This window comes from Dermacentor variabilis, chromosome 4, assembly GCF_050947875.1.
Source record: "Dermacentor variabilis isolate Ectoservices chromosome 4, ASM5094787v1, whole genome shotgun sequence".
NCBI classification, from domain to species: Eukaryota; Metazoa; Arthropoda; class Arachnida; order Ixodida; family Ixodidae; genus Dermacentor; species Dermacentor variabilis.
Genome location: NC_134571.1, coordinates 95,450,957 through 95,476,499, shown reverse-complemented (window position 1 = coordinate 95,476,499; position 25,543 = coordinate 95,450,957). Strand labels below are relative to the sequence as shown.

Genomic DNA, 25,543 nt, shown 5'->3' with positions numbered 1-25,543 from the left:
GCTTCACAAATGTCGAAGAGAATTTACCTTTCGTAACTTGTATGCTCCGAGCATCACAATTATCTAGTAAAGTAGTTTGGAAGGCTAGCGACATCAAGTAAGATCTAGCGGCATCTAGCGACACATCTTTTATTTAGTAAGAACACAAACATTTCTGTGGTGTATTGAATTGGCGGTTAACGTTAAACACTTACGATCACTGCAAACTAATGCTGAAATGCATACAAGCAGAGAGAGAGAGGATGTATAGGAAAGGCAGAATGGAAACGCATATAGAGAATGAAAAGGAACCCAGGACATCCTGATTACCCCAGTGGAAACTGGGGTAACCAATTGTAGTGGGCAAAATTGAAGGGCTTCCTCTAACGTTTCGCGACCATTGGCGGACATATCAAAGCATTCAAATACTTTTTCAACGAATGCAGTGGCAAAGAAAAAATCATGTAGTACTTCTCGTAGTTTTTCTTTTGTGCTTGAACGATTGTGGGGCAAGACAGCCCTCTCGTATAGTACAAATTTGTGTGAAGTTTTATGGCCTAGGTAATAAACACCATGGATGAAATACATTAAAACGAAGAGTACCTACCGCCTCCTTCGGCCGGGCGAATCCCTGGACTTCCAGAACTTGTTCTCTTCGACGGCGTCCATGATGTCCTTGTAGTCGCAGCCGCGGTTCAGGCCGGCGTCGATGTGGCAAGACCGCTTGCTGCATGAGTCAAATAAGCTCTTGTAATCACATTCGATCCTGCAGGAACAGTAACGTGCATCACCGCTCTATCCCTGCGAGTGAATCCAGTCTCAGCCGACGAGTTCCAGTGAGGAAGCTGAATTGGTGCCTGAATTTGTCGCTCATTGACTTTTACGTATTTAGCGGCCGCACTAACCTCGTCGTACGCCTGAAACGGCTCACAATTTAAGTGAACATTGCGACGTGAAGATCGCTTCTGGCGCTCTTACTGCGCTGTCAGACTATAGGTGCACTCTGCGGATATCAACGAAATGGTTGTTCGAAGCAATCATGTTGTGCGTAAATTAATTTTTTCATGTTGTTGTTGGCACGTGTTACTCTTTTATCTATGATTTTCTTTTAAAGGTAAGAGACAAAGTGGTAGCTCTACTTCTACGGCTGCTGGTCAGCCGTTAACGTCAATCATGCTCTAAGTTCACCGCTTTTTACGAGACAGAACATCGCACTCTAATACGTTGGAGGTATCCCGATTACCCCATTCACTAGAAACTGAGGTAACGAATTGCAGGATGCAATATTGAAGGTTCTTTTTTTACGTTTCGCGACCATTGGCTTTCAAGGATGTACTTTGAGAGAAGTGCTGAGACTGCGAGAAATAACAAACGACCACAGCGCTGCTGTGTGGCCCACGTACGTGTTTCAAGACGGGGAGTCACGTTGTTAAAAACGTGGCGTAATTTTGCGGACTGGCGTACACTCTCGGTTGTTGCTCACTGGAACAAGACATCATCGCGTACTCACCACAAAGCCTTTTTTGTGCTCTGCTACATACACCACACAGTGCAAGCCCAAACCACCACCAGTGCAGTTGACAAGACTTCGCAAGCAGTGCGCAAACATTGCGACATGTAACCCTTGCGGTGAGCGACGACACAGTAAGCACGAATCCGCCGACTGCACACACTGTTAGGACGTACCTTCTGTAAGTAGTAAGTTCGTCGAGGTCATCCATGTCACCTGTTAAGCACGACGGACAGACAGACCCAGCATGACGGTGAGGCGAATGGACGGATGGCGGCTGACAGGGGCTTCCCATTTTCTGTGGAGCGGAGACGGTTTTCACCTAGCCAATAAACTACATATCCTTGAATTGTACTTTTTTTTTACGCCTTTGGCTTCATAATCAACCTATTCTCGCACGAATCATTTTTTAAACCCTTCTTACTTATCCGCACGTCCCTCATTATTTTTACTGGCTGTATTCAACGCCTAAAGCTCCGTGTTTCCTGCTTCGGTCAGGGTCTGGCCAGCCTAGCTTTCTCTGGTTTAAAAAGCAGCTATCTTAGGTGCGCCAAGACAAAGTACTGTAGTCGGTGTCTTCGAACTTGCGCATTCCTAAAATCGTAAAGTACTATCTCTAAAATTTTAAAGTAATAACAAAAAATATAATCTTCGTGCACTTTTTGAACTTTCTTGGAACCTTACGCTCACTGAACATTTTATTTAACATTTGCAATGATACTTCGTGCTCTGCTTCTCCCACTGTATTTGCTTTTATTTGGCTATAGTGCAGGCTGGTACCATCTAGTAAGACCAATCGGTAGTAGGGATAGATTTTGCTTGAATGCGCCAACTTGTAGGTCGATGCTTGAATGCTTGCTTTATGTTCGAATCCTGCTTCGCTTTAGCCGTGCCACGGAACAGCGTGTCCTAAACGATCTACTTTTGCTTAGTTTATGACGACATCGCGCTTTCTTTCGGGAAAACGTCAAGATCCACGCTTATTGCGCGCCACAGCTATGTCCCGCGATTAACCGCGTCTTCAGCACCAGTGACGCCTTAGATACCGATAGCTTGCACAAGTGCATTTGTCGTCATTCATTGTATGTCACTCGACAGACATCGTGCATGGTTACCACAAGTGCGTTCAACTTATAGCTTTACGTTGCCGACAACACGTTCGCTAGTGATACGATATTCTTCGTACTTATTGAAAGTGCAACGAAACGGAAAAAAAATATTATTGGCTTGATCTCGCAGATCGTATATCATTGTGCTTGGTGCGATTGCAGAATGGCCACTGCCGGAGCGACGATACCCGCTTTACGCCGCTGACTTTGCTTTGTACTACATGATCGCGGGGCGCACACGCTTGGCCAACCATCGCTATTTCGAAATTGTTTTGACGGTTTGCATCGACTTGGTGCGATGCCGCCCGATGTATTTCGTGGAGTGCGTGGGCCCGCGACCGCAAGCGTGCGGCTCGTGGTTCACGAATGGGGCGGCGTCATTGTGCTCGCTGGGGCAGCTTTGCTCTTAACGGCCTCAAACACCGACGACGCTAGGAGGGCACGTGCTGCCCGTGAAGTATCTTTGCGGAGAGTGGCGCCATAAAGGCAGCATCGATGACGAGGCACATTCGGCCACGCTCGCAGTAACGGCGCAATGTACGCGCGCATGGGGCTTAATTCAATCCCGAGATAATCGGGCCGCGAACGACGGTGTCGTTCGTTGCAGCAGTGCGCGCGGTCCTACTCGTCATTCAACATATGTGCGGCGATGAAATGTGGATGGCGGGCTAAATGTGATAAAAACATAATGTAAAGTACGGGTTAAAGTACGCTCATTTATTTACAAGGGTCCATCTTGTCTTGTTTCCAAACACCGGCGCAAATCCATTATGGGGGACTTGCTAAGAAGCAGGCGGTTTCCAGTACGTTTATGTTTCGAATTAAAACGGAACTAAATTTGAATAGCAGAGCGTGGGAGTAAAGAAGTGTGATTTAGAAATTAAAGCAAAAATATTTTTAATAATTTGTAGATGAAATAATTTTACGTAAAGAAGGGAAAAACAAACAAACAGAAATGTAGGATAATTTTAGAAATTCAGCAAGGTACTCTTCTTGTCTCACTATTAAAAGTGTAAGCTGCGGGAAAACCATCCCTGTGGCATGATCCCATTGAAGTCGCCCCATAAAAAAGAATGGTTGGCGAGGGTAGCAATATCCCAAGTTGTTGAAATGAGTTTTACAAGAGTTTTCTTTGTCTAAAAAATTGGCGGAACGAGAGAAAGTAATGCTCAATAAATTCAGGTGTATTGCAAAGAAAAGTATAGAGGGGACACAGCGGAGACAAAACCTGTGTAAGTAAAAATTTAGAGGTGGTATACGACATCTCAATTTTGTAAAGAAAACTTCCAATTAAGTGCCTTGAAGGACATTATTATTCCATGAGAAACAAAGATGGTGGAATTTAGAAGGCGATGCTAGCATGGATATTACAGAATTTTGCGATATAGAGAAGTTTCTGTACCTAGCCGTGGGTGCATAAGCTGATGTCGGCAAAACAGATGTGGCAGGGCCATCGAGGTATGCTCGTGCGAGTGGATCAGCGATTTCGTTCAAGTGCAACCCACGATATCCCGGTAAGCAAAGCAAACATACTTTGCCGTAAGTACGGAGGTACCTTCAAACAAAATGTCAGCAGAATTATTGAATTTGAAGACGCAGTAAGTGCTGTGCATACAGACATCGAGCCGGTCGCAATAACAGCTAATGGGCCATTTTGGGGAAGCTTTAGTAATGCTAATACAATCACCACTAATTTTTCCTGGAATATGGGTGCGAAGTCGGGAAGAACAAGAGAGTAAAACCATTCAAGAGATTCAGAGAAGGTCCCCACTTCTGCCTTCTCATTGAACATAGAAGTGTCAGTATATTTAATATATTGTGAGTGGCTAGCTGGTGTAGGTGGTCTCGTAAGATAGTAATTAACTGTCTGCTTGGTAATAGTTTAGCATGATTTGGAAATATGTCGTCGAACTAAATTGTGAGGTCTAGTAAGGCATCATTCGAGTGGCAAACTTGACGTATGGACACATTCAATTGCTGTAACTGTGCTTGCACAAATATTGTCCGAGGGCTGTGTAATCTCGACCACGATACTTAAAAAAAAACTCAGAAGGTTCAGCGATAAATACGTATAGCGTACGTCTCTTTGAACAGTCATATATTTCTAAAAATGTCCGAACCGTAAGCATGCGGAATCTGCAGTCTAGGGTGGGTATGTTAGCTTCATGATATAAAGCAGTGTTGCCAACGAATCTAGGTAGCCCGAGGCATCAGCGTAGAGCTTCCCTTTCTAAAAATATGAGAGGTTTAGTTTTGTAGCCGGGACCACTGGAAATTAATACGCAGCCGGAAACTAATATGGGCCGAACTTGGATATTATATATCATCAGTAAGGTATCCCTGCGTAGTCAAAGGTCCATCTTCACCGCTATTCCTCTTTCTTTTCCTCGTGTCCCCTCCTGTCTCTTCACTTCTCTTCTTCGCCGGGAAATCACTAATAATAATAATAATAATAATAATAATAATAATAATAATAATAATAATAATAATAATAATAATAATAATAATAATAATAATAATAATAATAATAATAATAATAATAATAATAATAAACGCTAATAACAACAACAACAATCTCTTTGACTCTTACTCTTACTTTCACGACTCCATGATGTTTTTAAAAAAAATTTAGTGGGAAGTCAGAGTCGATCTGCGTTTGTTGCCCTAAATGAAATACAATAATATTACTGTAATAACAGGATGTACAAAAACCTGCAGACCGAAGAAGCCGTCGTTTTGCAGCCTGTCTGCTGTCTTTTACACTGCTAATTAACGCGGGCGATAAAAAACGGGTACAGGTATATTTAGTCTTTCCACGCCACCTAAGGAGTACTTAAAGAAATAAAAATGTTTGAGGAAATTTACGCTGCAATGCAGGCGTCGTGGTTTCGTGGGAGTCATGTTTCAGTAAGTTAGTATAAAAGCCGTTGACGCAATCGCACGTTCTAGCTTTCGCCACACACGAAAAAAAAATATAAAAGATAAGAAATAATTGAACGAAACGCATGACGTCGTGATTGAATGTAAAAAAAAATAATGCTTTCATTCTGCGCCATTTTGTACGACAATTAAGCTTTGGATATAGGGACACGCTCGTATTTTGTTTTTTCTGCTTTTCTTGAACGTGACCTTCGCCTCACTAGTGCACTTCGTCGATGACGTGATACGATACATGTGCACAATGCTTCGTAACACTTAAAGGGACCCTAAAGGTTAATATTAAGTCAACGTGGACTGTTGAAATACCATTCCAGAAACCTCGAAACGCTTGTTTCACGCGATGAAGAGACTTATTTTAAGAGAAAATGCGTTCTGAAGCGTCCGCGTGCCTCTAACGCAGTTCAAATCACACGCCCTCCGATTGAGGGGTGGTGACGTCATGGTTTTATAGTGGCGTTGCGCCGTCGGTGAGTAAAACGGTGCCCGCAGACGGCGCTACGGCTTTTCTGCGCAAAACGCAAACGCGCGGCCGAAACAGAGCCAAGACAGAGCCGACAGCAGCGCGAAAGCGGAACTATGGTGGCTATCGGAAGGGAAAGCGTGCGAGGATAAGCTGGTTCTTTGTTTTATGAAGTCAACTTCGACGCTCGTTGCAATTAACGACCCTGACAACGACTCATTGGCTCGCGATGCTGGGCTCGACTTCAGCGATTTAAGCACTGATGAACGTGACCTGCTGCTGAGAGCTCGCGCTGCCGGCGTCGTTGCGTACTACTACGACACCAATTGTATGTCATGGCTGTACATATTCGCACATTTGTAGCTTTTACTTCGTGAAAACCAAAAGCCGCACTCACCGCCCCGGAATCGACCTGCAGTTCTTGCGCTTCGGAGAATGCAGGCAAGACCGACGGAACAGCGCTACGGGAAAGCATTGCTTTGAAAGGCACTCCACACGACTTCAGTAAGTCGGCGTTGAACTCGTAATCCTCTGGACGAAAGTGCAGCGAGCGCACTATGTGATTTTTCGGCTCTTTGCCAACGCGCTGTGGCAGAAGTATACGGCACTCAACCACTTCGAACGGAGAGGTTCACTAGTTGGCACACAGTGATAACTAACGTTGGATTCACCGCTGCAACTGCCCTTGGCCAAGTTCTGCGGACCGTTCGCGCATCCCATGTCATCACATGGACGTGGCATTCTCGCTGCTTGTTCCAAATGCAAGTTTCGCGAGCCAGCAGAACCAGCGCAGCACGACGCGATAACTAAATAACTGAAACTCCAAAGCGCGCGCGGCGCAGAGTCGAGCGCACAGAATCGAGCGAAAACGAAACCTTTCGGCCGCCCATACTACTCAAGGGTAACGTCAAAAGTTATTTTTTCTTAGAATCGAATAGAAGTAGACAAGTAGCATTTTCTTCCGTCTTATAACGTAATGAAATGATCTTTTTAATATGAGTAGTTCAGTACTAGTGACATAAATTACGATGAGGAGTGCCTTCGTCATCGGGCTAGTACCGGCATGTCGCTGGGGGGTCTCAAATCGTGTCATGCATTTACCTCAATTTCTCGGTTACTAAAGCTCTGTTCGCGATTATATTGACGCCTTAGACGTTCTTTAACATTGCTTTATCACTTTAACTCGACTTCATAGTAACCTTTAGTGTACATTTAATTTGCGAGTTTGTGAATAAGCTCTTGGTTGGCTTCTCCCCCCCCCCCCACTTTTTATTTTAACCTTTACAAGAAATGCTGTTTGGTTCTTGTATTCAGTTTATTGCTTACGTCTTCGTTTGTGTCTGCCTTATTACTACTTGTAGCGGCTTTTGTATCATTGTTACATTTGTGTCCCTTCAGTGCACGAGCGCGCGCGTTTCGCGATTTCTTTTTTCGCTCCTAACTTAGAACGTTCCGACCTTTGTGTAATATTTGCATGTGTACCCCTCTACGAAAAGGCCCCCAAGCAGATTATGGAAACGCCGAGCGCATAGACAAAATAAATAAAGTGACCGAGAATACAGATACCGGAATGTTACCGCTATACTTCGAAGATGGCGGTAGTTTGCGTTGCCAGTGAAGTGTCGCTAGTCACGAGGACACGAGTTTCGACACGTGGGATGTTTGTTATGACGAAAAAAAAAAGTCTACAGAGAAACAGAATTGGGATGCTGAGAAACAAGTTTATTGACAGGCGGTGTCATGAGTTCTAAGCGAGTGCCAAACCATCTAAATGCCAGTGTGGTTCTTGCCCTTCGAAGATAAAGCAGTCTTACGCCTCGTTGGTCGAGCCTGCAAAGCAAACGATCCGAAAAAAAGAGAGAAAAAACGGTCCATGAGAGTCTCAGTCTGTCACACCTATAGACAGTAACCACAGCAGACGAGGACAGGAGGACGGGACGACCACTGGTGACGAGCTTTTAAGAAAGATTTAAAGTCAACATCGACATCTGCAGAATGAGTACAGAGGCTTGACTGCGAACATGTGTTTCATTCCTTGTATGTTTCCCGTCTTCTCGATGCGCGTGAGCGGTCAAAACATTCTTTAGAAGCCCAGCGCTGGTATAGCTGGTTCGTAACTACAAATACACAGACAAGGAGAGAAAACAAAAGAAAGGAAACCGAAAGAACCAGCCACATCGGTTCAGTTAAAGTGTAAGTTTCTTCTGATGGGGGGCGGCCGAGCTTGTGTTTAAAAATAAGATCATTCTGTTCTCGCCAATCGCATACGACTGTCCATGTGTCTGCATCTTTCTGGTGTTGTCTGTGTACCAAAGATGAGGTTTTTAAAATCCCTATCGGTCTCTGCATAACCCTTGCGCACCTGTTCAGTACCCTGACGAGCATTGTTGATTGCCTGTTCTTCGGCTTCAAATAATTTGCTCTTAGCATTCTCCTAATCGGGGTGTTCTTCCCTGTACATACCCTTCCAATGCTTGCTTGTACGGAGTGCGCTTGATCAGCCTTCTCATTAGTCCCTCTCGTGTGACCGAGCAGATGGCCAGACGCAGGGGTCTCAGACACTGCGCCAGCTTTATTTGTCTGTGCCTTGTTATGGAACAACACTTGTTGCCCTCGGTATTGTTTGGGTAGCCCAGCAAGCAAAAGACGACGAGGTCATTGTGCTGCAGCAGGTCAGAGCCACCCTACACGCGAATGGGTGAACGCTATTCTTCTATCGGGCACCTCATCATCCGCTCCGTTTCCGAACAGCAGAAATATAAGTAGTCAGACATTACGTAATGATCGCCGCTGACAAAATGAAGCTAATATGTGTGTTTGGGGAAGGGCAAGAGCAAGGAGAGGTGCAGGAGCGTCGCATTTTGCAGGTTGGTTTACTTGCGAGAGTAGAAAAGAAAGAATGAAGGAACGAGATAAAGAAAAGAAAACAGTAGCGTGCGACCGTAGCAGTGTTTGGTCTGACGGGTTGATTGATTTCCGCGTATTAGCGGAATCGGTAACAGATGGCGCGGCTAGCATGAAAATTGCCCCGAGGTTCTCGACCTATGGCTCGTTGATTGGATTTTCGCTCGTCTCGCGGGGACACCAGACGACAGCTGACGGACATTCAGGACGGGACACCGAGACGGCCACTCAATCGTTGAAAGACGCAGCACCAACGATGAACACTGAGAGAAAGGCGAACATATTCGAAACAGACGCGCCGCGTCTTGGTTTACATTCACTAGATAGTTTTTTTTTTTTAAATCTGTCCTCTGGTTGGCTGCCTGAAGACTTTGTCTCCTCGGAGAGGTCGCTAATATTCAGTCTGTTGAGTCTTGGCTTTGAGTAACACTCATCACTGTCTGATAATTTAAAGCATTTTGCGATTCAAATTTACGGCTTTTGACCCCTACGGTATCAGTTATTCTGCTAAAATTAATGTGAGAGAGAGTTGTATGGCGCGAAGGTAACGAGGCGTAAGTTCTTTTGTTTCTCTCTAGTTTATTTCTCTCTCTCTCTGCACGAATGCGCACCACATTAGTTACTTTAAAGAGATGGTATTCATCATCCCGTGTGTCTTGGAATACAACACAGGGGCTTAATTGTAAGTGCGTGCTGCTCAAAGCTGACGTACGTCTCACTGTCATTGGCAAATGTCTGTTGACGCGGTATAAATAATTGCTCCCTATCTCATAACTTTCGTAGCGAACTGTTATCTTTAGCTACTCAGCGCAGCCTCGAGCAAGGCTGTTCTTTTACGTCCCGTGCAATTGGGATGGGAGGTAAACTCGAATAATGTCATGCCCTGGGAGACAAATCTATGATAACGCCTCACATGGAGGGCGCAGCTGACGGTCCTGTTTCGAAGATTGCCGAAGGAGTCCTTTAGAGCACCTCACACAGCCGTGAACACCTCGCGCGCTGTAAGGGCTTGCCCCGACGCCCCAAGTTCCCTCACCCGAAAAGCCTGCCACTCTAGCGCTCTACAGGAACTCTTCCAGCATCCCGTATACTGAGTATGGCATCGCCGCTGGAGACGCGTCTACACCCTCCCTATTCTCTAGAGCCTCCTATAACTTACTTCATCTCAAATTTCAGAAAAAAAAACGGATATTTAGAGTTTGGCGACGACAATTAGCTGCATCCTCTAAAATAAATAAACTAATGCCATAGCTTTTTCAGATGTCGGCCATCACCTTGTCTTTTCCTATTTTGTCCACTTCTCACTGATAGCTGATGCCTTTTCTGAGTAAACAGACAAACATTTGCCGTAAGAGGTTGACATAATGGCGCTTCGTGTGTCTTCAATAGAGACAGGTGGCGCGCAGTTCGCCGCGCTGCCTTGCCGTTAGTACATTGTTCATTTTGTGCGAAGCTGGAAATAATCAACAACCATAGTGCCGGACGAAATTCACTGTCATAAGTATAAGCCTAAGCACTAATGAACAAGTGGTTTAGATAACTTCATTTGTACTCGTCTCCATTGGCGATGCTGAACTCGGTATTCGGGCATGCAGTGCTGCACGAACGCGTTCGGCGCAACGTACGTCGTCGCCTGCGGCCGGGCAGGATATCGCCGTTGATGAAGTCGTGGTCCTGGCCGCTTCCAGCGACGTTGCCTACGACGCAGTCCTGTCCGGGTAGAAGGCCTGGTCCGCACTCGCTTCGTTTGCTGCGCAAGTGAACTGGGTTGACATCGTGCGCCCTCAAGTCGTGCTTCGCGCCTTCTCAGCGCGAAGTGCTTTCGAAATTCTCCGCTGTGTCGGCTCGAAACGTTACAGATGCTAGCGTCTACAACTGACTGATTCAGTGGCGGGTCTTTCTATATGGAGAAAAAAAAAAAGGATGGCGGTGGGTACAGCATCACGATTTTTCAGTGCTCGCTGCCCTTCTCGCGAGGCTCACTTTCAAAACTACGTGCTCATCGCCACGCTCTTTTGTCGCTTTCAAGCGTTCGACGACTCGGCGCTTCCACCCGATGAACGCTGGAATCTCTTCCAGCTTCCACTACTAGAAGGACCAATGGGCGCTTATGTATTCTCTAATTGGCTATATAGGTGGTAGTGGATGTTAAAAGGTGTATTGCGAGTGGTCACCATAGCACATTGCGGTCCTTGTTGGCGTCCTGTGAAACTATTATTTTAGTATACAAGATCACTTTTTTTTGTAACATCTGGAGGACGTTATTGCATGATACGCTGGCTGGGTCCGCTTGCAAAAACACATTGTTGATAGGCACGTATAACGTTGAGCAATGTTGAATAAAGAGGCGAATACAGATGGGGAGGCCATCCGGCCATCCGCTTCACTCATGTACGCTATACTTGACAGCATGCTTCTTGTGTATATTGGCCACGTGTCGGTTTCGTAACGTCTTCTCTGTCTTTGCTGCAGACATTCTCACTGTTCAGCACATATGAACGAAAGACTACGATGGCGGTACTGAATGCATCTTATGTTAGATATGCAGTTTAGATTACATACAATTTCAATTTACATTGAACGCTCTTGCTAGTTGTAAAGGAAGAGGTAAGAGTTGCTTTCCACAACAGTTAATTTAGCACTCCCTTGACGAGAAAACCTACAGCTTCCGCACACCGGACACCTTCCCTATCCGCGTACATGCACCTGGAAAATAGATATGAAAATGAAGGAGATGACGTAGTATGTTCAACTCAAGAGTTCTCATAGATGGAAATTAAAGCAGCAGCCAAATACTTTTTCGGTTTTGCGTGAGCGTCTTGTTCGTGCTCGCGTTCCGCAGAATTGCTTAGTTAAGGCATGATCAACTTGTCCGGCTTTCCCACTGCCCCAAGGGGACTGGGCCGTGTAATGTGCGCCTTTGCTTCAAAAAGTATATTTTCTGAAAGTGCCAGAAAAGAAAAGGCAATCTGCAATAGCACATCACAGTAGATTTTTTCCTTGCAGTTCTCGTTTGTGTCGGTTTCCTCATTCGGTATAGAGCATGGTGCGAAATCTGAGTGAGAACAAACCCTACGATCTCTCTCCCAAAGTTGTACATAACACGAACACGTGTTAGCTTTAACCAAATGAACACCGGGCACTTCCACCAAAGGGATACGTGGAATAACTACAAGCGCTTCTACCGATTTCCAGAAGGAGCTTAAGGCGCTGCTACGGTGAACGGTGTGGTAACAACGTTCCACAGTTTTTCCACTTACCAATCTGGCAAATCTACTTACAGGAGCTCGATATTTGTCTCCGCGGTTACCCTCTATTCGAGCTGCTGATCGTAGTGAGAAAAAAAAAAGAGAACACAAGGAAACCTTAAAAATTTTCGCCTCGTCTCCGTTCGTCGCGCTTGACGCAAGCTCTTGACGCTCGATGTGCCGCCTCCGCTTGAACAATCTTCGATGGACGCGGATGCCATATGGCTGTGTCACTGTGTGGTCTGGTGTCGGAGTCCATCAAAGATGAGCGTCACGTTTCTCTCAATGTGGCCTCCTTCGGCATGTACCATACTTTTTTCTTCCCCCTTTGTTTCTCGTAAAGGACAGGCACCCGACGAGGAGCTCGTGGGTAGTCTGATTTGCTCCTCATTTAAAATTCAGACGAGCGCCGTGAAGTGGACGGCGAAACGAGCGCAGTTTCGCAGTTTCGCCGCGCAGATTTCATTCTTGCTTAAATGTATGGAATGAGAACAGCAGTGAGCGAGAGAGGCTAACATAGAAAAAGAAAGAGAGACGTTCACGTGGAACGGGTAAGCTACATGTCGTAGTGATTCGTTAGTTTCTCAACAGCGGGATGAGAAGTGAAGGCGCGGGTGTACGTGGGCAGGAGTCGCGCGAAACTCGGACAAAGGGAGACTGTTGCTTGGAGAGGACGATGGCAAGGCAAAGAAGGAAGCTCAGAAGGAAGAATAAAAGCGGTGATATCAAAGCGTGACGTCCGTAACAAGCGCGCGAACTATCATTCGCGCAAGACAGTCGATGCAGGCATCTTGCGAGGCCGGCGCTGTGATGGGGCTGCTTCCATCGATAAGGAATTGCTGCGTCGCCACTGAAATGCGCAGAAACGCAGCTGTTAGGCTTCTTATAACGCCCGCAAAGGGCGTTAAAACTACGCCACCACGGCGGGTGTGGTGGTGGCCGTGGTGGGTTTGGCGTTGCGCCGCTAAGCCCGAAATCGCGGGATTAAATCCCGGCCGCTGCGGCCGCATTTCGATAGGGGCAAAATGTAAAAAAAAAAAGAAGTTTGTGTATCGCGCAGGTCGGGTGCAGGTTAAAGAAGCCCAGGTGGTCGAATTTAACCCGGCGTCCCCAACTACGGCGTGCATCACAATAAGATCGTGGTTATGGCAAGTAAAAGCCTAGAATTTAAAGAGAATAGACACCGTTCTTGACCTTGTGAATGTTTTGTGCATGCGCAAGAAAGAAATAAGACGACGATTTTTAGAAAATGAAATAAGCATGAGTGAAATACGGGTTTTTTCAAGTACAGCTTTTATGACGCACGGACAAAAAGGGCACTTTTTTCTTTATTATGTTCACTTTTAAGGAGAAGCAAATTATTCTATCATGCGAAAAAAATCCATTTTATGCATGGTTATGAGCATAGGTGAGAATTTCGCTTTCTTGTGGCTCTATAGATGCTTCGAAATGTAGAGCAATCAGTGCTTTATAGCTCTTGCCACTTCGTCTTCGTTGTGCAGTGCGGGCCATATTAACACGTTGCTCCTGCCGCAGAGCATTAAAGTTTTATAATAAAATGACACAAAAGCGTGGGCCCTTACAAACCTTTTGAGATAAGGAACTGAACGCTTATCGCAACGCTTATCGCAAATCAGTTCTGCAGAAACTACCAAGGTGGAGGAAATTTCATGACGAGGAAATATTGTCATCTGCATGAAAGTAGCAAGAAGCTGTAGAAGGAAGCCGATGCACTCAACAGTAGCTCTGTATTATTTTTCTTTTTTTAATTCCGAGACTTGCAGAAGGCATATGTACCGAAAAATTAAGAAAATACATACAACGAATGCGCGCAGTCCTGCTTGGTGCCGTAGCTTCGCGCTACTCTCGGCTGAAGGACCATATTTCTCTCGCAACGTTTGTCGCGGGCTTATATTTAATCCTATCTCTATGGACATTCAGAAAGTGTTAAGAGTTAAAGGTTACCAAAGAAAAAGAATAGTTTGAAGTATGTTAGTAAATTCGCCTTCTACAGTATCAAGAACGCCACTATTACCTTGAGAGAAGGCTTGACAAGCCAGGAAAAGGCGCCAACGCGAAAGACAAGTGGTGAAGTCGGCTTGAAGTTCTCTCACCAGCTGACCGCTACGCCACAGATTTCGACGCCGTCTGCTCAGGCCTAGTTACATTTTTATCGGTAAAAATGGACTACATTGTATCCTAAAAGCGCCAAAGACTGAACTTAGCAAGTTTCAATACCTTTTACTGGGGCGCTATGGTCCAAATACGAGGGAAGTACTTTGAAATCCATGACGTTACACTGACGTACTGGCGCAAAAATTTCGGTGCGAAATGTAAAAGAAAAAGAAGAAAATGAAACTCGATACCTTGATATCTATTTTCTCTTTTAATAATCTACATATTGAGGGAAATAGAAAAAAAGGTTTGAAAACATACTTCATCAATCTAAATTGATATGATGTTTCCCTTTAGCATCCATTTTGTACATATGTCTCGCGTTAATATATGGTTTTTCTTTTTCATCTGCAGCAGCACCTGAAATAGTACAAAAGCTGGGGATCATATAAGGCTTACATGGAGCCTGCTCAGCCCCAAGTGGACTCTACACAGGCCCCACCCGAGCCCTACTGGAATAATTGGTGCGTTTGTTCGCCTGTTTCTTTTTTCACCAATGGTACTCACTGAAGGGTAGTGAGCTGGCGATGGAGGTCGTCGACGATATCCCGAATGATCTCCAGGCCCCTGCGACGGTTCACAATCTGCCGGATGCTGCGCAGTCAAAAGAAAGGGTGCGAATGTGAGAACACAAACACTGGGCTGATCACTGAGCCATATCGTGAAGCGCACTCTAGTTTGCTCAGACAACGCAAACGTGCTGGAACAAGCGGTGCCAATTGAACGGAACGCTTTACTTGCCTCATTAGTTACCTAATTGCAATACTGACAGGGCGGGAAAAAATAAATAAAATGCTTCTCACGGCATGAAAGAACGGTCAATCCTTGCTTTCAAAATGAATGTGCACTCAACTTCCTTTTTTTTTCTTTTGCAGCTGTAAGCGATGTGATCTGATACACGTGTCGGTGCTACGAATTAAATTTATTTGGTACCATATTCAATGACAACAGCTCCTCTGCACACATTTGGGGGGCGACAACGACCAGCTCAATCCTATTAAATCAACCTAAACATACGAATTGGAAATATGGTTCGGCAAAGCTTGGAAAAATAGAAATCGCTGAACTTTTACAAGATGCAGGACTTTCTTTTTAACCTGCTACAGTTATTTTGAGTTAAGAGAATAGAATAATTTTTCAGCTCATTTGTACGTCTATACATCTATACGGCCTGTTACGTTTTCGAAATATACCAACGAGCTATTGCTTCGTTTCGTCCTAGCAGGGCTCCGCGACCAGTGCTAACCTTACTTTCCAGCGGTTCTTTTTCCCCTATAAAGGCTGTGCCTGTAAAGCGTGCTTTGTTACATTAATAATCTTTGTGCGGAAAGGCCGAACTAAAGGTACGTCCAGAACTTGGGCGAGACTTATCATAGCGAGAAAATGTGTCTGCACAGAGACGCGCTATTCGAAAACTCTACAAAGCTAGCAGCGTAAAATAAACACCGAGCAGGTGGCAAAAAATTGCGGAGAACGAGAGGGCGACTTGGAAATTAGCATACTACCAGGTTCGAGCACAAGGGAGCGATGGTGCGTGTACGAGCGATCACAAAACTCGTACAAGCGTGTATCACATGCTCTGGCGCACGGGAAGCAAATAGCACGAGGTAACATAGACGCAATTTATTCTCTGCGTCTGGCACACGCCCACCGAGAGCAAGCGCACAGACGTAATGAGAAGGGTGGGCGGGTGTATCCCTCCGACGTGTATATATATATATATATATATATATATATATATATATATATATATATATATATATATATATATATATATATATATATATATATATATATATATATATATTTGACGTCTGAAAATTTCTTTCGCCTCTGGTCAATGAAAACGCGTTGGATGGCATACGGCCGGGACCTTAGCAACACACGACGCGCCTGTGGTGCACGGAAAAGCCGACCCGATTCGAATAAATTCGAACCAATGCAAGATAACCTAACGTGACCGATACAACCTTACCCTGCCCAGTTAAACCGAACCCTGCCCAGTTTAACCAAGCCCTGTCCAGTTTAACCAAACCCAGCCCAGCTCAGTCTAACCGAAGCCAACGCGACGAAACTTGACTGAATTTCAAGCGATCCCAATGTCACTCGGCCCAATTAGGTTCAGCCATATGCAATTTATTTCCCTACGTTCGAATGCTATTAAATACAATTCGACCTAACTTATTCGAATTCGTCCCGTATTTTAGTCGTAGGTCCGCTTGCAATGCTTTTGCAGCCTTCCTTTTTTGCCGACTGCTTGTGAACGTGACCTGCTCTCCAGTTGAAGGAAAAAAATACGAATTTCGGAATCACCGACGCAAAACGGCGAAACCCGACGATGAAGAATTGCGAAGGATTGAAGGAGAGGAAAAAAAAGCCGGCTAAGCGCGTTTTGAAACCCTTTGACATTGGGACAGGCTGCACATACGAAGCCGTAGGCCCTGCGTGTTTGCCACAAACTCGTGCAGCGACCGGTCAGGTGCAACTCGCTCTCGCGATGGTTCAGCCCGATAATGAAGTCAAGCGCTGATTGCAAGCACACACAAAAAAGCGAGCTTTCAGCTAGTGCTCAGATTGGAGCTCGTTATCATTCAATGAACGAGGATCGCGTCGCGTAGTTTGCGGCCCGCGCCATGCAGTTCAGCGGCAACTGCAGCCGCCGCAGTGCAAATTAGTCGCCGGTAATTACGTTACCCCGAGGCACCGCAGCGTGCAGCACAACAGCAAACTGTTGTGATTAGGCGAACTATATAGTAAAGCCCGTTCCCGTGAGCTATTTCATTAGCAGCGACCGGGAGCGTCGTTTCTCTTGGTGACTTGGGAATGGGGTCAGCGGAGGCAATAATTCACTGTAATGCTTTGGTCGGCAAATTTTCCTTTCGTGGTACGACATTCTCTACCTTTGCCGTGGTAGGAAAGAGAAATTTAAATATAACAGCCAAATTTGCCCTTAGACCAACGTCTACGCTGGCGCGACGGAAAAATGTTCGACGTTTTATGAGACAGCCATTTTTTTTAGCGTCATAAGACACTTCACTAAAGAGGACGTCATGGTAGAATCAATGTTTTGCAAAAGGTAGAAGCGTACTCTATTACTTTGATTCCAAACAAACCCAAGCATCCGTATGTTTTCTTTAACCGGACTTTTAGAAAAAAAAACGCATACAAATGCTATATTTATATTAAATTCTTAAAACAAAGCACTTCGCACCTTGCATAAGACTACCAGCCACCTGTATAGTTCGTGCTTTAATATCCTTCCAGTGACTTTTTTTTTATTCTCACGAAAACTTTATATTTTATTCATGGTTGTTCGTGTTTTTTTAATTTTTGGAAAAAGAGGTCGGAATTAATAATACGGGTACTAAATGTGCGCAACAATAACCCAGTGTCAGTCGATGCTTTTTAGTTCAATTTAATGTGTGCTTGTAATACGAGTAAAAGAATGAAACCATGCAGCAATCCCCAAGTCCTTACTCGTAAACAATAGGTAGTACATGTAATGGCCATGCTGAAACAATTCCTTTTGCACACTTGTAATTACATTTTCGTTTGTATTGCCCCAACAAGGACGATGCGTATCAATTTCGTGTCTTTTACACTCGAGTGGTACAAAATAAATAAAACACACACATACATGCGTGTAAATATAGGAATGAATACGCAGAACCATACAAGTAGTTAGGTGAATGAATATACACGTACACCTTAACCGAACTGTTGAATTTGTGCGTGAGGACAAACGCCGCGTCATCATTTGCGCGTTGAAGGTGACCCTGCGATCTTTGATCACCGACCTCCAACTTGAACGTCCAAAAAGCATCACTGGCATAATCATGGAGAAATACTCACTGAAGACACGTTCTATTGTTTGATAGTAAGCAGTTTCGCGACATGTCCCTCATTATTCTTCCACGTCAGTATTGACACACACGGCTACGAAGGAACGCTGGAAAGCAAGACTTCGTCCTTATTTTGATTAAAAGCGTATAGTATTGACAGAAGGAGGTACTTTGATTGTAGACTATAGAAAAGCGAGGGAAAGGTTAACAGAGAGAGCCGCGCGTCAGTGGAGCTTGTGAATGTTGTTTTTACATGTACGCTGCGCCATAACCTTTTGCCAACTGAAGGTCAAACCGTAGCAGTATCTTGAAATACTTTTCGATAGCAAACCTCAACCTGAAATTGGACATTCCGAAACAACAACGCAGACAGCAGGACTCTGGGGAGGTGATTGCGCGGAATATCAGTCGGTGGTTTATTCGAGGAACGAAAATATAGTTGATATTCAGCGCCAGTGGTTGTCGCCTTCTCCATAGTCCTGTTGTCTGCGCTGTTGTTTCGGAATGTCGATGTCGAACCAACTAGCCCGAATGAACAACCTTGTACTGAAATTGGAATCCCTCATCGCAGAGTGTGTTTTCTGATGTGAAAGCATCAAATGGCCCGTCGAGCGAAAAGGCCGGCGTCTGTAGTGGCGGAAACGGCACCTAAATTCCCATTGGCTGCGTCGCTACGTCACGTGCTCGCCTCGACGGAATAGAGCGGGCGAAAGAGAACGCCCGTGTATACGCCACGCTAGTGCACCAGGTGTTGCGTGAGGCGAGACGGCATCGCCGCGGCGTCACGCCACCCTCGCTCTCAGAGACCTGCGTTGTGCGCGCGTTCCTGGCCCTCACAAGCTCTCGCCTGCCTTCTAACTTTACCTAGATAATCGCTATAAACAAATGAATGCATAAAAACAGAATTAGAAATAAAAATGTTGGCGATAGTGAGTTTCGAACCTATGGCCCCGCTATCTGAGGCCGAGCGTCTTGCCCACTGGGCTAAACTCGCATCTTCTAGGTAGCAAGTCCGTTCACTGTACTTTATGACATCATGCTACTTGGGTCGAAATTTTCATTGCCAAGACCGGCTTGACGAAAGCGGTGACTTCAATATCACCGCGGCTTACTCGGGAGCGTCACCATCAGATTCTATGGCAGTCGGGCAAGGAAGCTTGTCGTCACGGATCGAAGGGCACTGGCCTTGCGCTATCTGGGAGGCGTTGGCCAAGCGTCTCAACGTGCTCGGTTGTTGACGAGTAGTTCTTAGCTGGAAGGACCATTCAGCGGTGTTCAGTCGGACATTAATGCTTTCGCATTCACAACTCATAAGAAGTTTTTGGGTGTCCTCGTATTTTTTTAACGTCTCTTACGATGATTTTTGTGGCACGGTGAGAGCAGCTATGAGCGACATGGAGATATACTTAAAAGATATAGTGGTTTAGACGATTGCAATGTTGCGCTGCTCGTGTTTTCTTTTTTATTTCCCTTAAATTTTTGATGACTGCCATAGCTCATTGACGTTGCACGAAAAGCGCTATCGCCCTTACACATAGCGCGCGCTGCACCTTGTCCGAGCTCCAAAAGAGTATAGTTACGAATGCGCTCACATTTACATGAAATGCATGCAAGTAACCAGTAGAATGCGACGACCACGCTAGTTCTTGACAGTGTGTTTGCGGGTGTGCTTACTGATACTTATGGTTTATAGCATTTTAGCAGAGGGTACTGCGAAGCCTGCGATTTGATGTATCGTGTTTATGTGCTATATTAAAGATTTCGTATTCCTTTACTACTTCGAAGTGGGCTTAAAAGGAGTGATCTGACCTTTTCAGTTTGCCAGAGCACATTGAAGTTCAAAGGACCGTAACATGAAAAACATTTTAACTGTATAAAACACAAGATATGACTATCTGCAGGGGGACTATTTGCAAGGCCTCTCAAGAAAATGGTGGACAGATAACTTGACACCCGCTTTCTTAATATAACCGCTGTATAATGCGCAAGCACTGCGAGTTTTTTCAGTCTCGTATAGAATCCGTAATTGTCACAAAAGAAGTCGCCGACGGGTGCTGTTTGTTTGCGAAACTTAAAAATGAAATATTGTTGCAAGCGGCAGAAACCTTTTTTTTTAAAAGCGTGAGTATATGAGTAGGATTATTGGCTGCGGTAAAAACAGCGTTTACACTGCCACGCAAAACTAGCGTACAACCATTCAATAAGGTTCGCAATCAATGGTACAATGTTAAACTGAAACTACAAATTTTAGCCTCTTATTAAATTCAGAAGGAGCCAACATGAAAATATCCACGCCCGTACGGTTACATGCAGTATTAAACAAACTTGATACAATAGAAGCTCACACGCAAGTTTTTTCGTTGCGCGTTTTTTGTGAAGCTTCAACTGGTTCAGTGACCCCAGCCTAGCTCTGGAAGGGGGATGGCATTTCTGAATCACTCATTTGGACTTTGTTGATAACCATCAGGATGCCGATCTTGTCTTCATCGTTGTGCATCCTCCTTCTATGTCATCATCACCCCTTATCCAGACTTTACGTCTCCCCCCCCCCCCCCTCCCTGTGCAGAGTAACAGGTTAGAGCACGCTAGCTCAGGCCGACCTCTCTGCCTTCTTTCAAATAAACTCTTTCTCTAAACAAACATTACAAGCGTTTTAGAGGACTGATGGGCTGGCAAACTTAACACAATAGAAGCATGTGATTTCGACAATATGACCTTTAAGGAAAACAGAAACAGAGAGACTCGAGCAAACGCAGACGATCGAATTGGCCTGTAAATACATTTGTGCAAAAAATGTCACGTCTCGGACTCTGCATATGAAACTTAGGGTTTCTCATGCTGCATCTTTTTAATATTCTCGTTGTGAAGGACGCAAGCCCTTCGCAAGCTCGGCGTCAGAAGTCTTCTGCCATACTGCAGTGGTGGAATTTTATGCGCAATCTCAGAGCTTCGAGATCAGAATACTTTATATTCCACTAAATAATAATAATAATAATAATAATAATAATAATAATAATAATAATAATAATAATAATAATAATAATAATAATAATAATAATAATAATAATAATAATAATAATAATAATAATGTAAACATATAGACAGAACACAACGGGGAGATAGAGAAGCGGGCTAGCAACTGTCTCCTAATAGGGACACCACACCCACACACTTGAAGAGGAGAACAAAAAGAGCGAGAGAGAAGAAGAGGAGGGCACACTACGACACATCACACAGTCGCACGCAGAGTACGAACATTGCGGACGCGAGTCAATTCCTGTGGCTGACAAGGATTCCAGCACAACTTTGTGAGCCTTACATCGAGTGGAAGCACGACCTGTCGGAGACAAGAATTCATTAGGCGCAGTTCAAGCAGAATTACGCTGCTGTAACTTGCTCAGCGGCACACAGCGACAGCTGGGGAGAGTTAGGCATTCTAACAGCAAGTGCTCAAGCGTTTCGCTGTAGCGTCCACAAACCAGAGCATGATGCGCTCTGCGCACGTCATTGTCGGTGAAGCCGATGTGCTACATTAACACACCCGATGCCTAACTTGAGCAACGGGGACTTACTGCGGCGGCTTAAAGCGTGACCAGATATTGGTGCACGGTAAGACTTCTTTGCGACGCGTTCACCCGAGTGCGAGCATTGTAAGTTGTGGTGCACAAGTAGTCAAGCGTCGTCAGATTTGCGCCAAATATCATGAATGGAGTCATGGTAGGTCGGTCGGCTTCTAATCCTCTGGGGACGAGTCTCTAAGGACCAGACGGGAGAGGAGAAGGAAATAAAGAGAGAAGGCAGAGATGTTAACCAGAAATGCGTCTGATTGGCTACCCTGCTCTTTGAGACGGGAAAGAGGCAACAGAAAGATAAGGTAGAGAGAGGGAGGGGAGGGGAGGGGGAGGAAAGCCGCAGTGAGCTCGCGCACGCCCGGGGAGGGCCTGAGCGAGTCAAAGATGTTCACATAGGCCTGTCGCGCGCCTCAAGAAAGACAAAAGTGCCTTCATAGCTTTGTGGGCCGACGAGCGATGGGGACGGTCTTCAAGTAGCATCTGCGCAGGCAACGGCCGGTCGTCCAGTCGTCGCAATGGGATAGATAATGTTTGTCTTTCCGACTGAAATCCATGACAATGGCACAATAAATGTTCGATGTTCTCTTCCACGCCCCAGACGTCGCATGCAGGAATGTCAGTCATTCCAATCAAAGTAGTGTACGCCTTTGTAAAAGCCACTCCCAACCACAGTCGGTATAGGAGCTATACCTCACGTCGGTGAAACCCGGGTGGAGGTCGGAGTTGGGGGGAAGGGTTCAGTTCGTACGACCTGGTGTGCCTTATATTTGGGGCGCTCCGCTCTGTTAAAGAGAGCTTGCGAGCCAGGTGACGAAGCTGCCTTGCAGTGTCTGTCCTGGAAAGAAGAATGGGAACGTTGTGTTGTTCTTGATGTGAGTCTTTAGCAGCTTTGTCTGTTTGATCATTTCCACTGATCCCGAAATTTCCAGGTAGCCATTGGAATATAATTTCGTGGCCTTTCCGTTTGACGTCATGATGAAGTTTGACGATTTCGTATGTTAGCTGCTCATGATCTCCACCTCTGAGAATTGACTGCATGATGTGTAAAGCCGGTCTCGAGTCGGAAAACATGGCCCTTGTACCAGGACCCTCTGTGTCAATAAATTGAAGCGCACTGCGCAGAGCCGTGAGTTCTGCAGCCGCGGACGGAGAGTGTTTGATAAAAGTGTCGAGCTCTGAAGTTTGCATTTTCTCTTTGTCTTCGTCAAACTTCTCATTCTCCTGCTACCCCTCTCCTTTCCTCCCTCCCCACTACACCCACACGCACATTATTTTTTGCCCTCAGAGAACCCGTAAAGCGCGCGCAAGTTCGCACAAGAAAGCGACTTCTTGGTGCTGGTATTTCCTTTTACGAATAAGTATTTGCATTCAGACAGCCAAGATCAATGCACTCAAAGCGCCCTACTCTGAGCGCTTAGCTTTTATGGTTGGGCTACGCATAAAACGCGCTGCGAGGTGTTACTGTATGCCCGACTGCGTTCAAGAGTAAAATCAATAATATGTCGGTAACCCTTGCACATTATTGATGTGAATTTCAGCGGTGCTTAGCGGGCATCTCACGTCCTCTGAAAGCGCTTGGTGACCTCGCTTGGTCTGGCTTCTGGGAACCTTTCGTTCTGCTTAGAGTTTTCACAGAGCTTATTCTCCCTGCGAAGAAATCGGCGTCGCCCTTGAACTGCGTTAAACATTGCATCGAGGTTATTTTATTTAGGCGGCGTGAATTAGAGACGCAGGTGGCGAAGGAACTTCGGCGGATCTGCTTAGTAAACTCCATTTAGGGCCGGAGAATTCAGCACCGAAGCTCTTTTTTATTCGCCCGATGTACTCTGCACATGCACGGACCACGTTGCTGTGCGTTAAATTGTGTAAGGCTCCCGAATCTTGTCCGGCTCATGCGTTTGCAGCTTCATACTTGTGCTGTCGGTTTCGCAATAGAGAAAACGTTCGTTGGATTTGAATTTGCTCATTACTACAAAGCATTAACAGGCTGCGCAAGCTTAGCAGGTTTTTCTGCGGCCGACAGTCTAAAAGGTGATGCAACTCGAGCGTATACTACTGCATGACTGCTTTATACGAGAGACCCTGCAACACACCCCGGCTCGCCCCCCCTTTTTTTGGTCGCCGTTTAAATAGGTGGTATCTTTTCGCGTACTGTATTGCGCCGGGAAGTGGATTCTTGAGCCACTGAAGATCAAGATCGCTACTGGCAAGGTTTACTGAGCAAGAAAGGCAGGACGCATTCATTTATCAGCGAAACTGCAGGCAAGAAAAAGCGGTGGTTGATTGCGTACGGCAGGGTTGAGTATCTTTGGTGTTCTATGTGTTGCAGCGGGCTCAATTCAAAGCGTTTTCGAAGGCTAGAGGAAGAGCAAGGAATCGGCTTAGTCGATGAGCGGGTGAGACACATATGCCTTTAATGAAAGAAAGGAGGAGAAATCGGCTGAAGGAGCACAGTCTCTGGCCTACTTTGCTACTATGCGCACAGGAGAGAAGAAAAGGGGGGAGGGAGGGGGGCGACGGGTGCGAGAGAACAATCGGAAAGTACGCCAGCGTAGGTTATGACAATAAGGGGAAAGAGTGAAAGCACACGCTGACACGCAGTCGCCGAAAAAGAAAGAAAGAGGAAAGACAAAAATCGAAGCCGTCGCGTGGGATTGGGCTGGTTATTGGGCAGCGTACTGTGACTCCTGTAGAATGTTCGGCGTTGCCAAGAGCCGGGAATTGAGAGGAACACTGCTTTCGGCTTTCAAGTGCATTTGGCTGCAATATATGCCGCAGGATTCTTGAAACATGGTTTAGCGTCAGCTATAAAACGCGGCGTGGATTCGAAAATGTTGACGTAGACTATGCATCACTACGTTTTCTCACGATTTCTATGTGCTTGCGTTTTTCTGCATATACAATTACACTTTATCTACGCACTTTCACTGCCTCACAAATAGGGTCGCGACTTGAATAACGGTGCTGCCTTCAGTCGAATTTGGAGTCGAAGTGGCGGTGACACTGGGCTGCGAAGTGACACTGGGCTGCGCTTCGCGCCCTTTCACTTTTGCTCTAAGCTGCTAGAATCTAAGGCTATAAGAGCGGGAGATTGCCCAATGAGAAAATATCTTGTCACGTCTCTCTGATGCTGTGCTTCGTACCCAGATCACTCGTAACGAACGCGCGAAAATGTCTGTGGCGACGCCTTCGTGGGGGGGTGCGCGGTTCTCGCGAACCAGTTCTTGTGCGTTAACTCGCCAGCGAAAGATCTCGCACCGCCGCTCTAAGCTGAACGAGCAAGCGTGTTCACGGAATGTATAACGTAAGCAGACGAAATATTCTAGTCGACAGCACGGCTTTTTAAGATGAATGGATCTAAAGAATAACACGAGAAAGGGAAGTTCGTTCTTAGTACATCTACAACGTTACCGGTCGATAGAACGGGCCGAACTTGTCTGTTTGCAAATGTAAAATGCCGGAAGAACTTCATTTTTTTCACACATGCAGCCATTAACGCGAGCACGATTTGAGAAGAAATAACTAGGGACGTGCTCAACGCCGTCCACGCTTCGCGTTTAAGGCTGGAGCCGAAGCAAACCATGATGATTCGAGCCGATACAATCGTTCCTTGCGGATTCGGGACACATTCACGTGCCCTGCGTAGTTGCGCAGGTCGCAGTGGCATCGTCGGCATCGACTCGGTGGAAGGCGCATCGCGAGTGAGCGACGACTGAGAGACAGGGGACTGGCGCCCACCTTCGCTCGCATTGGTGCTGGCAGTGACGTTCGTTCCGTTGAGTGGCCTTGTCAACCGCTAATGGT

At 45.7% G+C, this 25,543-nt stretch overlaps 2 protein-coding genes across 3 annotated transcripts in view; one reads left to right on the top strand and one right to left on the bottom strand.

Annotated features, from left to right (window-relative positions):
• The window catches only part of LOC142579532 (uncharacterized), a 374,181-nt gene that overhangs the window by 5,992 nt on the left and 342,646 nt on the right, over positions 1-25,543 (top strand). The window contains exon 2 of the mRNA XM_075689850.1: positions 14,680-14,789. The gene's annotated coding sequence lies outside the window, so the exon portion shown is untranslated. The remainder of the gene's footprint in view (positions 1-14,679; positions 14,790-25,543) is intronic.
• The window catches only part of LOC142579531 (uncharacterized), a 100,638-nt gene that overhangs the window by 2,006 nt on the left and 73,089 nt on the right, over positions 1-25,543 (bottom strand). The window contains exons 3-5 of one of the 2 annotated variants that reach the window (XM_075689849.1): positions 14,833-14,919; positions 10,528-10,652; positions 7,700-7,828 (exon numbers count right to left, since the gene is read on the bottom strand). In XM_075689849.1, coding sequence (XP_075545964.1) covers positions 7,809-7,828; positions 10,528-10,652; positions 14,833-14,919 — 232 coding nt within the window. In that variant the 3' untranslated portion in view covers positions 7,700-7,808. Of the gene's footprint in view, positions 1-586; positions 707-7,699; positions 7,829-10,527; positions 10,653-14,832; positions 14,920-25,543 lie in introns of those variants that run through there. The other variant, XM_075689848.1, reaches the window with a different exon arrangement.